The 17,073-nt window shown below is 43.5% G+C and overlaps 1 protein-coding gene across 1 annotated transcript in view; it reads right to left on the bottom strand.

Moving 5' to 3' along the window:
• LOC110536763 (glutamate receptor ionotropic, NMDA 3A-like) overlaps positions 1-12,967 on the bottom strand; it is an 89,921-nt gene extending 76,954 nt beyond the window's left edge. The window contains exon 1 of the mRNA XM_036936735.1: positions 12,097-12,967. Coding sequence (XP_036792630.1) covers positions 12,097-12,852 — 756 coding nt within the window. The 5' untranslated portion in view covers positions 12,853-12,967. The remainder of the gene's footprint in view (positions 1-12,096) is intronic.
• Positions 12,968-17,073: the final 4,106 nt, after the last annotated feature.

Genomic DNA, 17,073 nt, shown 5'->3' with positions numbered 1-17,073 from the left:
GGTTCTCTGCCTGGGTCTCTGCCTGGGTCTCTGCCTGGGTCTCTGCCTGGGTCTCAGCCTGAGTCTCTGCCTGGGTCTCAGCCTGGGTCTCTGTCTGGGTCTCAGCCTGGGTCTCAGCCTGGGTCTCAGTCTGGGTCTCTGCCTGGGTCTCTGCCTGGGTCTCTGCCTGGGTCTCTGCCTGAGTCTCAGCCTGAGTCTCTGTCTGGGTCTCTGCCTGGGTCTCAGCCTGGGTCTCTGCCTGGGTCTCTGCCTGGGTCTCTGCCTGGTCAGAGAAGTGTGCTTGTAGAGCATAGATACCAATGTTCTGATGATAACTGTCTAATCTGATGTTTGGTATGAGAGAGAAATAACTGTTAATTACTCTATTTTCAATTGTAACATTGTGCTTTGGCAATATGTATCAATACGTTACACGGTATACCAATGAAGCAAATTGAAATGGAGAGTGGGAGAGACAGAGAAAGAGAAGGGGAGAGAGACAGGCAGAGAGAGAGAAGGGCAGAGAGAGAGAAAAGCAGAGAGAGAGAAGGGCAGAGAGACAGGCGGAGAAACAGAGAGAGAGAAGGGCAGAGACCGGCAGAGAGATAGGGAGATGAACAGAGAGACAGAGGGAGAGAAAGGCAGAGAGAAAGGCAGAGAGACAGGCAGAGAGGCAGAGAGAAAGGCAGAGAGACAGGCAGAGAGGCAGAGAGAAAGAGAGAGAAAGAGAAAGAGAGAGACAGAGAAAGAGAGAGAAAGAGAGAGAAAGAGAAAGAGACAGAGAAAGAGAGAGAAAGAAAGAGAAGGAGAGAAAAGGGCAGAGAGGCAGAAAGAGAGAGAGGCAGAGAGGCAGAGAGACAGAGAAAGAGAGAGAAAGAGAGAGAAAGAGAGAAAATGGCAGAGAGACTGGCAGAGAGAGAAAGAGAGACAGGCAGAGAGAGAAAGAGAGAGAGGCAGAGAGGCAGAGGCAGAGAGGCAGAGGCAGAGAGGCAGAGGCAGAGAGGCAGAGAGAAAGAGAGAGAATGAGAGAGAAGGAGAGAGAAGGAGAGAGAAAGAGAGAGAACGAGAGAGACAGGCAGAGAGAGATAATTCGATCCCAGTGGTGTGTACAGTTAATCTTATTTTTTTATTTTTAAATCGTTATCCATTTTCCTGGAACATGCTAATATACATCATCCAACACCCATGATGCTCTGGGGCACAACTACGGCAAGTCTGGAAGTACAAATGGAACAATCCCAATATATAACATCTCCTCTTATGATGAACCAGTTTGTTACACTTTCACAGCTCCACTCTCTTGTTTATATCCAATCCCTGTCACTTCCTGTTGAACGTGGAAACAGGGAGAGCTCGGTTTGTTGTTTTGGAAAGTGTGTTGTTTTAAATGTATATTGGAAAGTTTCTTAGTAGCTAGCTAACTTTTTAGTTTGGATCCCACGACACAGTTGGCATCAGTTGCTAAGACTGCTACTCTCTGTTCAGTGATCCTTCCGACCAAGTCCGGGTCTGAGCTTAGCTGCTAGCTATACGCTAGCTGGGTTTCTTGAGGGCTTGAACTCAGCCAGCGACGCGGTTAGCGGTTAGCCATTGTGGCTGAGACCACGGATTGTCCCGGGTTTCTAGATCCCTGCTGTTTGTTGTTTTTAATCTTCCCTGTGACCTGCCCTGTCTGGAACTACGAGGAGTAACAGTGTAAACGTTGCTAGCTAATATGACAAAGACCAAAGCCGTTGGGCTTACCGTTGAGGACAGTGGTGTCTCTCTATCACAGACAAAGGATCTTTTAAGCAAACAAAAAGAGTTCTACAAGCAGTTGTGACAACAAGAAAGCTTCAAGTGTTTTGTCCAAATACTGGTGGATTCAACTAATAAACGAATGGACCAGAGAGGTCCAGGTCCTGAAGAACAGTTTGCAGTCCTCCCAGGGTCTGCTCGATGAGTTGAAACAGGAGAACGGCAAGGTGACAGCAATCTGTAAGTCATTGCTCTGTGTGTGAATCCATGAAAACAATGAGGGACAATCAAAGCGGAACAACAGAATTGCAGAATCTCAACATTACACCTGAATGGAGATTAGAACAAAGTGAGGGAAATGATCTCTGAGAAATTGAAGATGGACCACAGGAAGATTGAGGTGGAGCGCGCCCACAGGACTGGAAAACCCACCACCGGCCCAGGTGACAGGCCCAGGTGGTCAAGTGGTCAAGTTCCTGAGGTTCAAGGACAAGGTAGTTGTTCTGGAAAGAGCCAAGAACTTTAGAGGAATGTATATCTTCCTCAACGAGGACTATCCTGAAGCTGTGGCCAGAAGAGGAAGTAGCTAATCCCAGCCATGGAAGCTGCCAGAGCGTGTGAGGACATTGCTTTCATCCGCTACGACAGGCTCATTGTCCACCCTCCCTCCCAGAAGACTGGAAGGGATGAGAGAGCCAAGACTATGGGTTTGTAGCTTCAACCCCGCAGCAAAAACCAAATGATTAAAGGACTGCTGAATGTATATTTATTTTATCTTGCTTTGTCTGCTCATTTCAATATTATGTCTATCTCTGAAAAGCTATGCAGGAAAGGGCTGAAAATAGCTCATTTTAATACAGTGGGGCAAAAAAGTATTTAGTCAGCCACCAATTGTGCAAGTTCTCCCACTTAAAAAGATGAGAGGCCTGTAATTTTCATCATAAGTAAACTTCAACTATGACAGACAAAATGAGGGAAAGAAAATCCAGAAAATCACATATTGGGATTTTTATGAATTTATTTGCAAATTATGGTGGAAAATAAGTATTTGGTCACCTACAAACAAGCAAGATTTTTTTTTAATTCAAGCAACATCTCAAGACATCAGTCAGGAAGTTAAAGCTTTGTTGCAAAAAGTCTTCTAAATGGTGACCCCAAGCATACTTCCAAAGTTGTGGCAAAATGGCTTAAGGACATCAAAGTCAAGGTATTGAGGTGGCCATCACAAAGCCCTGACCTCATTTAAATCCCATAGAACATTTGTGGGCAGAACCGAAAAAGCGAGTGCGAGCAAGGAGGCCTACAAACCTGACTCAGTTACACCAGCTCTGTCTGGAGGAATGGGCCAAAATTCACCCAACTTATTGTAGGAAGCTTGTGGAAGGCTTTTCAAAACGTTTGACCCAAGTTAAACAATTTAAAGGCAATGCTACCAAATATTAATTGAGTGTATGTAAACTTCTGACCCACTGGAAATGTGATGAAAAAATTAAATAAATAAATAAATAATTCTCTCTACTATTATTCTGACACTTCACATTCTTAAAATAAAGTGGTGATACCTAACTGACCTAAGACAGGGAATTTTTACTAGTATTAAATGTCAGGAATTGTGTAAAACTGATTTTTAAATGTATTTGGCTAAGGTGTATGTTAACTTCCAACTTTAACTGTATCTAGCCTTAGAATAAGGTTCATGAAATCAATAACTTGCTAACATCAGATAACATTCATATATTAGCCATTCTGAGACTCACTTAGATAATTGATTGATGATACATCAGTAGCAATACAAGGATATAGCATTTATAGAAGAGACAGGACTGTAAACAGAGGTCTAAACATGCAGCTGTTAAGAAACTGACTGTTACAACTGTTAAAGCTCCATGGATTGATGAGGAATTGAAAAACTGTATTGTTGAAAGAGATGGGGGCAAAAGGAGTGGCTAATAAGTCTGGCTGCACATCTGTCTGTTTGACTTACTGCAAATTGAGAAATGATGTGACTAAACTCAACAAAAAGAAGAAGAAACCGATCAATGATATAAAGAATGATGGATAAAACACTTTGGAGGACTTTAAATTAAAAGTAAAAACCATTTGCCGGTTATTGGTAAAGTGGGCACAAGAAAAAGGGATGCCAAAGTAATTACCCAAGAAAAACCAGCCTTTACTGGTTCTAACAGCAGACCAATAAGCTGTCTGCCAGCTCTTACCAAACTGTTGGAATAAAATGTGTTTAACCAAATACAATGCTACTTCTCTGTAAACAAATTAACAACAGACTTTCAGCATGCTTACAGAGAAGGACACTCAACATGTACTGCACTGACGACACAAATGATTGGTTGAAAGAAATTGATAATTACAAGATTGTGAGATCTGTACTGTTAGATTTCAATGCAGCCTTTGATATTATTGACCATAACCTGTTGTTGAAAAAACATATAGCTTTTTCAACCTCTGCCATATTGTGGATTCAGAGCTAATAGATCTCAAAGGGTTTTATTTAATGGAAGCTTCTCTAATGTCAAACAGTGTGGTGTACTGCAGGGCAGCTCTCTAGGCCCTCTACTCTTTTCTATTTTTACTAATGACCTGCCACTGGCATTAAACAAAGCATGTGTGTCCATGTATGCTGATGATTCAACAATATACGCATCAGTAGCCACAGCTAATGATGTCACAGAAACCCTTAACAAATAGTTGCAGTCTGTTTTAGAATGGGTGGCCAGTAATAAACTGGTCCTGAACATCTCTAAAACTAAGAGCATTGTATTTGGTACAAATAATTCCCTAAATTCTAGAACTCAGCTGTATCTGGTAATGAATGGTGTGGCTGTTGAACAAGTTGAGGAGACTAAATTACTTGGTGTTCCCTTAGATTGTAAACTGTCATGGTCAAAACATATAGATTCAATGGTTGTAAAGATGGGGAGTTGTCTGTCATTAATAAAGATATGCTCTGTTTTTTTTTTACACCCCACTCAAAAGTCCTTTAGGCTCTAGTTTTGTCTTGTCTTCATTATTGTCCAGCCATTTGGTTGAGTGCTGCAAGGAAAGAACTAGTTAAGCTGCAGCTGGCCCAGGACAATGTCTTGCTCTTCATTGTAATCAGAGGGCTGATATAAATACTATGCATGCCAGTCTCTCTTAGCTAAGAGTTGAGGAGAGACTGACTACATCACTCCTTCTTTTCATCAGAAACATTATTGTGTTAAATCCCAAATGGTTTGCATAGTCAACTTACACACAGCTCTGACACACACCTTACCCCACCAGACAAGCCACCAGGGGTCTTTTCACAGTCCCCAAATCCAGAACAAATTCAAGAAATCGTACAGTATTATATAGAGCCATTACTGCATGGAACTCTGTTCTAGCTCATATTGTTCAAGTAAACCGCAAACCTGGTTTCAAAAAACAGATAAAGCAACACCTTACGGCACAACGCCTCTCCCCTATTTGACCTAGGTAGTTTGTGTGTATGTATTGATGTATTGATATATATTGATATGTATTGATAAATTGTAATGTATGTAGTTCTGTCCTTGAGCTGTTGTTTATTAATGCTCTGTATTATGTAATATGTTATGTTTTGTGTGGACTCCGGAGTAGTTGCTACTTTATAAACAGCTAATGGGGATCCTAACAAAATACAAAATAAGACACATGAAATAAATAAACAGCTTTGTAGATCTCCAATAAATAAACATATTTACAAGCTTCTCTTTTCATGTGTAGGCAAAGATTTTGTGGTTGTGTGTGGCGTGTTGCTGGATGGCAGGAAGTTGTGCAAGCGTTGGTGCAGTGTCCCTTGACCCTGAAACGCTTTCAAAGCATGTTTCATGGTCTGTACAAACCTCTCCGGCCGGCCCGTTGATGATAGGACCTGAGGACCTGAAGTGTTATATGCTATTCACCTGTAGGAAGGTAGACATCTGCAGTAGTAGACCTCACGATGGCCACTTGTTATGAGGATCAATGACCACGAGAAACATTATGTCTTCAAATGTACCTGTGAAGTCGATGTGTTGCCACGCCTCCTCTGGTCAATCCCACGGATGAAGAGGTGCAAGTTGAGTTTCATTGCAAACCTTCTGACATGAGGAACATATTTTTGCTTTCTCCTCAATGCTTCCATCCAATCCAGGCCACCAGAAGTAGCTTTGACCTGAGTGCAGCAGTTTCAACACTGGTTTCCTCAGCGAAGGCCAGAGTAGTAACTCTCCTCCCCCACAGAAGACAACTGGACTGTACAGCTCAGTTCTCTTGAAAAGGTTTCAGCTTCTGAGCATCTCCTGCGTTGATGTCCATCACTTCAGACAACACCAGGTTTTTTCTGGTGTTTCTCCACATTTGTCTGAAGTAGAAGACTCTGGTTTGACCACAGGCGTTGCATTGCCGACTCTGACTTGTGGTACTTGATGTTGTAGTTGTGTGCTGACAACAACAAAGCCACCTTTGCATTCTGCTGGCAGCAGTGACGGAATCCTAGTATGTGGTTCATCAGCGGATGATGATCTGTAAGGGTAAACGTCCTCCTGTACAGATACTGGTGAAACATATGCACTCCAAACAACGATGCCTAGGCCTCCTCGTTCTATCTGTACGTAGTTCATTTCTGCTTTGTTCAATGTCCGATGCGATAGCGATCGGCTTCTTTTCACCAGAAGGCATGATATGGGACAAAACTGTTCCCACACCGTAGGGACTAGCATGTCAAGCTAGTTGTGCACTGACAGGTCGAAGTATGTTTGTTTTGTCCATTTCCATGATTTGTCCTGACAAAGCAACTGATGCAGTGGCTTCAGCTTCACTGCTAATCCCAGAATTAAGTGTCTGTATAATTCCGTAACCCCAGGAAATAATTGAATTGACTCACATTCTCAGGGGCTGGGGCATCCAAGATAGCCATTACCTTAGATGGAGCCTGGTGAAGGTATGTGTCGTCGATGATGTGTCCAAGGTATTCAACTGATGATTGGAAGAATGGAAGAATTTGTCCTTACGAACTCGCAGTCCGTCAATCGCTGTAAAGTTTCATGCAAGTTCTGGAGATGGTCCTCTTCATCTTTCCCAGTAACGAGGATGTCATCCAAGTATTCCTCTACTCAAGATCTGCCCTTTGGAACAGTGCTGGTGCACTTGTGATTCTTAACAGTAGATGCCAGTACCTGAAGAGCCCCTTGCTTCATCCACGTGCATCTGCAAGTAGACAGAGTTCGATTTTGCTAAACTCCCCCCCCCCCCACAGATGAGCCCGCAACAAGGATGTCGATGTGTGTTAGTCTCCTTGTATCCAGATTCCGCCATCCTTCTTAAGGATTGGTACGATGGGTGTAGCCCATCCACTCAAGCTGACTGGCTCCCAGTACTTTGTTCTTGACTAAAGCGTCCAAGTCAGCCTCAACTTTTGGTCTGATAGCATAAGGTACAGGGTTGTCCTTTCAGAAATGTTAGTTTGCTGTCAGGCTTAATGCTAAGCTTCACTGAAATGTCTTTCATGCTCTCCAATACATAATCCTCCATGTTTCTTTAAGATGACGGGTATAGCCTTAGTCTCCATGTGTCGTTGTATGCAATGATGACCAGCCCAGTGTGATTGTCTCCAGCCACGAATGCCACAGTAGGGATGGATAGTCTCCTTTCACGACGTATAGTGTCAGCTTTTTCAGTTTGTACATTTAACTGAACTGTGACATCAATGATGCCTATTTCACGGTGACAGATTCACCTGTGTAAGTCTTTAACACGATGTCTAGTATGCTGGATGAAGTGGAAGTCTTTAACACAATGTCTAGTATGATGGATGAAGTGGAAGTCTTTAATTAACACGATGTCTAGTATGGATGAAGTGGAAGTCTTTAATTAACACGATGTCTAGTATGCTGGATGAAGTGGAAGTCATTAACACAATGTCTAGTATGATGGATGAAGTGGAAGTCTTTAATTAACACGATGTCTAGTATGGATGAAGTGGAAGTCTTTAATTAACACGATGTCTAGTATGGATGAAGTGGAAGTCTTTAATTAACACAATGTCTAGTATGGATGAAGTGGAAGTCTTTAATTAACACGATGTCTAGTATGCTGGCTGAAGTGGAAGTCTTTAACACGATGTCTAGTATGCTGGATGAAGTGGAAGTCTTTAATTAACACGATGTCTAGTATGCTGGCTGAAGTGGAAGGTGTTTCAGTGTCTTTCTGTAGACTGTGTCTGACACAAGATACAGCTGCCCCTGTGTCGATCAGAGTATGTGGTCTGAAATCCAACTCATCGCTCACGGGGTACGCTCACGGGGTACGCTCACAGGGTACGCTCCGGCACTCAACGTCCTTACAGGGGGAAAAAATGCAACATCAAAATCTCGATTTAACCAACACCCATCTATTTTTGTGACTACTTGGTTTTGAAGTATTGAAACCATATGATTTAAATGAAAAGTATTTACATAACCAACATGAAGAGCTGACTGTAAGAAGCGTTCATCATTTCAAATAGTCTGCATGTCGTATTAAACAGCATATAAACACTCTAAATAGGTCAGGAGACAAACAGGGAGACTAAGAGAGAAAATGAATTATTTAGGCTGTATTATTTAGATTATTTGAAGGCTATAGCTTACAAATAAAGAACTTGTGAAGCATTTGTGAGTGTGATACACTTGGCTGGCAGGGACATTAAGCGCTCATCATTTAATTTTGTGTTGTTGTTGTATTAAATCATTATACTATATATAAGTTGTGCATATAGGCTGTGACTTAGAATTAAATACAAATTAATAAAAAAATGCAATACATATTTGTTTTGTTAAGTTTGTTGACATTTTTTGAAACAGAAGTTTGGGCAGAGTCTGTGGCTTCAGGCCCATGTGATGGTCCCTGGAGAGCCGACCAGCAGTGAAGAACACCCTCTCTGTGCTTGCATCACCATTGGGGATAACACCCTTTAGGCCACTTTCGCCAGGCTAGGAAGGGATACCGATTTGTTTAACTGTCTTTATATAGGTTTCCCTACAGGTTTCTAGGCATAATAACCTAATCAAAATGGAAAGCTCCTTGAAAGAGGTAATATGTCAGGCCTATTGGACCAAAATCAATGATAGCCTATTGTATAAATGATAGAACGAAAATGAACTAAACTTTTAAGTGATAGGATTTTTTTGGTCTATAAATACTTTGCTACAATGACACACTTAGCTAGCTACCTACCTTGTTCCTTTTTGTTAGCATGTGCACACAGTAAGTACACCATCACATGCTTCCAGGATACGTGTCTTTTCAGATATCCACAGTGATTCTTTAGTTGTGTACACTACATCACCGCACTCCCTCTCTAGCTCTTAGTCCTCATCTTTTGTAAGTCACCTTCATTTTGCACCTGTGTGTTTTTATCAGTTTCTTTATTGAAAATATTTAGTGAACTCCATGACAGTAGCTAAAGCAAGTGGATATAGGAACACACAAATAGAGCATGCCCTGAGCTCGTGAAGTGAGCACTACTTGGAGTGTTACTTGAGCAAAATTGGAGTGGGCAAAGAAAGCTCACTCCGCTCCAGCTCCTCTCTGCTCGAGTCTTCTTGGGTATGACGCTACAAGCTTTGCACACCTGTATTTGGGGAGTTTCTCCCATTTTTCTCTGTAGATCCTCTCAAGCTCTGTCAGGTTGGATGGGGAGCTATTTTCTGGTCTCCACAGAGATGTTTGATCGGGATCGATGGCGTTCAAGCGGGCTGTCATGTGGGCTTTACTGAGTAGTGTCTTCTGTCTGGCGACGTGTCCTTCTGGAAGGTTCTCCCTTCTCCACGGAGGAAATGTGGAGCTCTGTCAGAGTGACCATTGTGTTCTTGGTCACCTCCTTGACCAAGGCCCTTTTCCCCTGATTGCTCAGTTTGGCGGGGCGGCCAGCTCTAGGAAGAGTGTTGGTGGTTCCAAACGTCTTCCATTTTAGAATGATGGAGGCCACTGTGTTCTTGGGGACCTTCAATGCTGCAGACATTTTTTGGTACCCTTCCCCAGTTCTGTGCCTTCGACCTCATGGCTTGGTTTTTGGTCTGACATGCACTGTCAGCTGTGGGACCTTATATAGACAGGCGTGTGCCTTTCCAAGGCAAGTCCAATCAATTGAATTTACCACAGATGGACTCCAATCAAGTTGTAGAAACATCTCACAGATGATCAATGGAAACAGGATGCACCGGAGCTCAATTTTCGAGTCTCATAGCAAAGGGTCTGAATAATTATGTAAGGTATTTCAGATTTTTATTTTTAATACATTTTCAAAAATGTCTAAAAACACTTTTTTGTTTTAAGTTAAGAAAAAAAATAGAATAAAGTTAGAACGTAACAAAATGTGGAAAAAGGGACTGAATACTTTCCGAATGCACTCTGGTGTCGATCTCCATACGCACCGGCTTACCCTATAGTAAGGAAGTGACATAGTAGCCGTGCTGTCCCCCCAGCAGGTCAGTGTGACTTCCTCGTCCAGTTCAATGGACACACCATTTTTTATTATTTTATTTAACTAGGCAAGTCAGTTAATAACAAATTCTTACTTACAGTGACGGCCTACACCGGCCAATCCTGGACGACGCTGGGCCAACTGTGCGGCGCTCCTATGGGACTCCAAATCACAGCTGGATGTGATACAGCCTGGAATCAAACCTGGGGTCTGTAGTGATGCCTCTAGCACCGAGATGCAGTGCCTTTACCACTGCGCCACTTGGAGTCCTATTCTACTGTACTCTACTTTACTGCACTGTGGAAATACTGAAAGGACACAGTTCACCAACACCACTAGTCATTGCTAAAATGTTTAGGTTCAAGAGAAGAAATCAGGAAGAGGGAGAATCAGTGACAATGCTTGGCTGCTGTATTAACTACCAGAGCACTGTGAGTTTAACGCTGTTCTTTATTACACCTTTACAGACAGACTAGTATTTGGGCTAAACTAGTAAATTAGTAAACTACGAAGTGAAACGTTTTATTCTCATCTGTTCTGTCTTGACTGTAGCAGGTTGCAAAAATATATATATATATAAAAAATCAAATGTATTCACAGTTCAGACCGTTCTGTATGAGCGCCACTGCTCAATACTTCCATCAAACTGTCCAATGTTTCCAACAATTTCAGCCATTTTACGTTTCTCAAAAGGCTCCTGATTGTCACTCGGTTTTGTCCTCAACCACTGCAACGTGTTGTTCTGCCACGGCAATATTTTCCTCAGTGACGTGATCTTCACCCACTGATGTTTCATCATCAATTTCGCTAAATTAGCAGTTTTTAATTCCTATGTTCGTCTTTAACAGTTGAATAAATGTAATTTCCTTTACTCACTCTATATTCCTCCCTTTTTAATCACCTTGTTTTCCAGCTCCGACGTCCGTCTCTAATGCATTGTGAATGGAAAGCTTGCAATTACATTCATTTTTAGGCCTAAGTAATATTTCAGTTGGCATTGGTTTTGTATTACAACAGTCAACCTCTCAAAAGGCCTACTTGGCATATTTTATAGTTCTCTAGTCTCTAGTTATTTCATGCTGAGGGAGGTACAAGGGGAGCGAGGTGAGGTCTCTCTCTGTGTGTGTGCTTGTGTGTGCATGTGCGCGTGTGTGTGAGTGCGTGTGCGTTCGTGCATGTGTCTGATGATGAGGGGAAGGTTTATTCATATTATTTACCAGATGATTGGTTGTTCACTTTGACATGTACACCCACATGTAACATTAGAACTTATGAGACATTACAGGAAATGACGCCATCTGTTTAATGCATATTGACTTTTGGAGATAAATGCACCTGTTGAAGGGTTGACGTTCGTTAGTGTTTTAATCAATAGCCGCCAGATGTGATGATGTGGTGCTATGTGCTGCTGCCGCAACGTGGAGCTATGCGGATGTTCGATAGGATATTTTTCGTCTGAGAGATAGCTACATGCATAGGTCGAATTTACAACATTGGGTATAACATATAATTTAATCTTCTAATAATATAGCCTACCCATTTATGCTAATTTGAATGAATGACTGACAATTTCCTTATTTGTTTATGCAGATATTTTTTGTTTAGGCAGATATTGTTATATTCGTTGACAGATTGTTCATGGAGTGTGATTGTGAATTTAGCTCATTACCTTACACAGGAGGGACATGGAAAGAAACATTTCAACATTTAGGTTGTATTGTAAATCCCTAAAGCAGCGGGCTGCGCTGTCCCCGTGATGCTGAACACACACAGCATTCCTTCCTCAACTCTTAGTTGTTCTAGCATCTAGTTTCCAAGCGCTCTGTTCCGTTCATGCCCCAGCAATAGGTAAGACAACATTGACACTCGTGTTTATGCACAGGTGTATTGTGTTTGTACAGAGATAGTCGCCTTACCTTACTCTGCCGTTTGAATTCGTTCTGGACAACACTGATGACAGGAATCTGAAGAGCTGACGCGATGAATTCCAACTTCACCAGCTCGTCCCTGGTCTGAGGGAAAGCCATCATAGCAGAAACTCCTTGGACTATAACAGTATGACAAACACTCTGCAGAAACGACATTGGGTCTTCACACACAGGGGTAGGGGAAGATGAGAAGGAGAAAGCGGGTAATTCCCCGAGCCCCGCTTCCACAGCCATCACCAACTCCAGTGAGAGATTATATGGTAACAAACCGACCATGCGGTTTAACGTCTCCATGGCTAATATGATAGAATCTCTTGGCATAAACACACGACTCCCACTCTCCACCTGTTTGTACATATTTTTACTTTTTGACCCCCTGTCCCTTTGTTGGTTGTTCCCCGTGCCTTTAGTCCTTAGGCTGCGTAAACCGTGGTCATTAACACTTTTGGTAATCTTTTCCAACTGTCTCTCCGCTGCCTCCCTCGAGCCTCCGTCCGTGTCCCATTCATCCACGGGGACAAGGGGTTCTTTCTTGCCCCTGAAGGTGGGATCGTGACTGAAGAGCCGTGGCTGTAGGTGCAGAGCCCCGACGCGCACCGTGTGTCCAATCCGTTTGAGAATCTGACAGGGCTGCGGGTGGGAGAGAGATTCTGGAATAAGAAAGCAGAGCAGCACCGTGCATGGTGCGAGAAAAGGAAGCCGCGCAAACCGACCGAACGTACTCCAGATCCCGAGACCCGTCATTACTCAGACCAGAGCCTTCCAACCACACCGAAACACTGAGTTCCACTCGTTCCCCTGCCCCCCTGTTATGTCCCCGCGCAGCGCCAGTTAGATATCCGCTCCCTTCTAATAAATATCCCGGACAGAGCGAAGTTGTGCGCTTTTTCACCAACAGGCGCGAGTGCGGACACAACTCGTGCACAGACACAGAAATCTACACCACAAATGCGGCTTTTCATGTTCAAAGCTTTTCATTTTATATATATAAAAAATCGAATTATAGAACATATCGAGTATTCCGTTTGGTTTCACATATCCATCCCAATGTAGGTCAAAAAAAAAACATTTGTGAATGATGGACACAAGCTACTGCACATGATTATAGTTATGTTATTATTCATATCCATGACTTGTTCTCTCTCACCTTCCGTTTGTAAAATAAATATACTTCCCAAAATGTATTGCAATATCATCTATTTGATCTTGAGAAAAAAAACATCTGGTATTCCCTTTCTCCTCTGTCTCTCTCCGTTCTCCTCTGTCCCTCCGTCACTCTCCGAATATCCGCGCTCTTAACCCTGAGACCATGCGCTTTACGGTAAAAATGGAAACCGTAATTTCCGGGCATACTGCAGCTGAAAAAATAAAAACTACAGTCACTCTCCCTCATCATGAGTATGTTTCAAGGATCCTAACACATTACATTACACTCTGCATTCGTGTGTGTGTGTGTTTATTTTCTCCTAGAGTTTTTAAGGTGTTTGTAAAAACGAAATAGTTCACTATTAAGGCTAATTATAGTGGATATGATAGCAAAGCTACAGATGCCAGTTCTTAATTAGTTCATCCTGCTGTTGTAGCATTTTTCGTGCACAGTAGGAAATGCAAACTTGTAGTGTATTCGAGATTTAAAAAGGCTTCTAAAGTTTGTAATTTCCATTTTTACAATTCAGACTTTAATCCACATAATAATTCACACATCATGTTGCTGCAGGATTATTTTTCTGCTGTTGCAGGATTATTTTTCTGCTGTGTAAATCTGGGTCAAATTATGATACATCATCTGTTGGTCCTCTTGAAGTCAAGTAATGTGATATTTGTGATGGTCTGCCAAGAGGTCTAGTAGAGTAAGTGAAGAACCTGCTTAGTCTGAATGGTTATTCAGATACATGGTATGCCTAATGTTCCTCTTAACATCCTGCCCAGGGGTATACTTCTACATCAAGCTGCCTCATGCAGAAACAGCTCCTGCCCTATGGGCCCATTTGGCCCGGACAAGGCTACTTTTTAATGCTCATCTCAGTAAGGACAGATGGACAATCCAAGGAAGGAGATATCAGATGATTGATTGCTCTAATCGATCTCACATTTAGAACCATGAGGTGAAAAGCTGACTAGTAATATGCAGAGAAAAATATGTAAAATAGTGACCGGCCAGGCAATCTATTAAACAAAGAGAAAAATGAATACGAGGAGTTGTGGTGACGGTGATGGTGATACATTACAAATGATGACATAAGAGAAGAGAGGAGAGGAGAGGAGAGGAGAGGAGAGGAGAGGAGAGGAGAGGAGAGGAGAGGAGAGGAGAGGAGAGGAGAGGAGAGGAGAGCAGAGCAGAGCAGAGGAGAGGGAGAGAGCGGACAGGAGAAGAGAAAGAGAGGAGAGAAGAGAGAGAGGCGAGAAGAGAGGAGATGATAGGGAGAGAGAGGCGAGAAGAGAGAGAAGAGGAGAGAAGAGAGAGGAAAGGGAGAGAGAGGAGAATGAAGAGGAGAGAGAAGAGAGAGAGGAGAGAGAAGAGAGAGAGAAGAGAGGCGAGAGGAGAGGAGAGGAGTGAGGAGAGGAGAGGAGAGAAGAGAGAGAGAGAGAGAGAGAGAGAGGAGAGGAGAGGAGAGGAGAGGAGAGGAGAGGAGAGGAGAGGAGAGGAGAGGAGAGGAGAGGAGAGGAGAGGAGAGGGAGAGAGCGGACAGGAGAAGAGAAAGAGAGGAGAGAAGATTGAGAGGAGAGAAGAGAGGAGAGGATAGGGAGAGAGAGGAGAATGGAGAGGAGAGAGAAAAGAGAGAGGAGAGAGAAGAGAGAGAGAAGAGAAGAGAGGAGAGAGGAGAGGAGAGTCGAGAGGAGAGGAGAGGAGAGGAGAGAGAGAGAGAGAGAGAGAGAGAGGATAGGGAGAGAGGAGAGGAGATAAGAGAGGAGAGGGGACAGGAGAAGAGAGGAGAGAGAGGAGAGGAGAGGAGTGAAGAGAGAGAGGAGAGGCGAGAGGACAACAGAAGAGAGGAGAGGAGAAGACAGGAGAGGAGGGAGGAAAGGATTAAAGAAGAGAAGAGAGAGGACAGGAGAAGAGAGGAGAGGAGAGAGGACATGAGAAGAGAGGAGAGGAGAAGAGAGGAGAGGAGAGAAGCGAGGATATGAGAAGAGAGGAGAGGAGAGAGGACAGGATTAAAGAAGAGAAGAGAGAGGACAGGAGAAGAGAGGAGAGGAGAGAGGACAGGGGAAAGCAAAAGTAGGGGAGAAGAGAAGAGATTAGAGGAGATTAGAGGAGAGAGGACAGCAGAGGAGAAGTGAGGACAGAATCAAATCAATTTATTTGCCACTTGCTTGGTAAACAACAGGTGTAGACTAACAATGCAGAGTATGTAAAGATCAAATCAAATAATAATAATAACATGGCTATATACAGGGAGTACCAGGTAATAACATGGCTATATACAGGGAGTACCAGGTAATAACATGGCTATAGACAGGGAGTACCAGGTAATAACATGGTTATATACAGGGAGTACCAGCTAATAACATGGTTATATACAGGGAGTACCAGGTAATAACATGTCTGTACACAGGGAGTACCAGGTAATAACATGGCTATATACAGGGAGTACCAGGTAATAACATGGCTATATACAGGGTGTACCAGGAAATAACATGGTTATATACAGGGAGTACCAGCTAATAACATGGTTATATACAGGGAGTACCAGGTAATAACATGTCTGTACACAGGGAGTACCAGTACTGAGTCAATGTAAAGTACCAGGTAATAACTTGGTTATATACAGGAGAATGCAGTGAGCAGTAGCAGCAGAATATGTGGAACACAGTGTGTGGGTAGAGCCCAGTGTGGTGGGTAGAGCCCAGTATGGTTGTAGAGTTCAGCATGTGGGTAGAGTTCAGTGTGTTGGGTAGAGTTCAGTGTGTTGGGTAGAGTCCAGTGTGTGGGTAGTGTCCAGTGTGTTGGGTAAAGTCTAGTGTGTTGGGTAGAGTCCAGGGTGTTGGGTAGAGTTCAGTGTGTGGGTAGAGTTCAGTGTGTGGGTAGAGTTCAGTGTGTGGGTAGAGTCCAGTGTGTGGATAGAGTTCAGTGTGTGGGTAGAGTTCAGTGTGTGGGTAGAGTCCAGTGTGTGGGTAGAGTTCAGTGTGTTGGGTAGAGTCCAGTCTGTGTGTAAAGTCCACCGTGCTCGGTAGAGTCCAGTGTGTGAGTAGTGTCCAATGTGTGGGGTAGAGTCAAGTGTGCGGGTAAAGTTCATAGTGTGGGAAGAGTCCAGTGTGGTGGGTAGAGTCCAGTGTGTGCTAGAGTCCAGTGTGCGGGTAGAGTGCAGTGTGTGGGTAGAGTCAAGTGTGTGGGCAGTGTCCAGTGTGTGTGTGTGTGTGTGTGTGTGTGGGGGGGGGGGGGGGTAGAGTCCAGTGTGTTGGGTAGAGTCCAGTTTGTTGGGTAGAGTCCAGTTTGTTGGGTAGAGTCCTGTGTGTGGACTTAGCACTGTATTTGGGTAGTGTCCATTGTGTGGGTAGAGCCCAGTGTGTTGGTAGAGTCCAACGTGAGGGTATAGTCCAGTGTGTGGTTAGGGTGCGGTGTGTGGGTAGAATTCAAAGTGTGGGACGTGACCACTGTGTTGGTTAGAGTCCGGTGTGAGGGTGGAGTTCAGTGTGTGGATGCAGTTCAGTGTCTGGGTATTGTCCAGTTTGGGTAGTATCCAGTGTGGGTAGAGTACACTGTGGGGGTAGATTACAGTATGGTTGTAGAGTTCAGCATGTGGGTAGAGTGTAGTTTGTGGGTAGAGTCCAGTGTGTTGGGTAGAGTCCAGTGTGTTGGTAGTGTGCAGTGTGTTGGTAGAGTCCAGTGTGTTGGGTAGAGTCCAGTGTGTTGGGTAGAGTCCAGTGTGTTGGGTAGAGTCCAGTGTGTTGGTGGAGTGCAGTGTGTTGGTAGAGTACAGTGTGTTGGGTAGAGTCCAGTGTGTGGGGGGGTAGAGCCCAGTG

The sequence above is a fragment of the Oncorhynchus mykiss genome, chromosome 12 (genome assembly GCF_013265735.2).
Source record: "Oncorhynchus mykiss isolate Arlee chromosome 12, USDA_OmykA_1.1, whole genome shotgun sequence".
Taxonomy (NCBI): Eukaryota; Metazoa; Chordata; class Actinopteri; order Salmoniformes; family Salmonidae; genus Oncorhynchus; species Oncorhynchus mykiss.
This window is presented reverse-complemented; position numbering and strand designations above follow the sequence as displayed.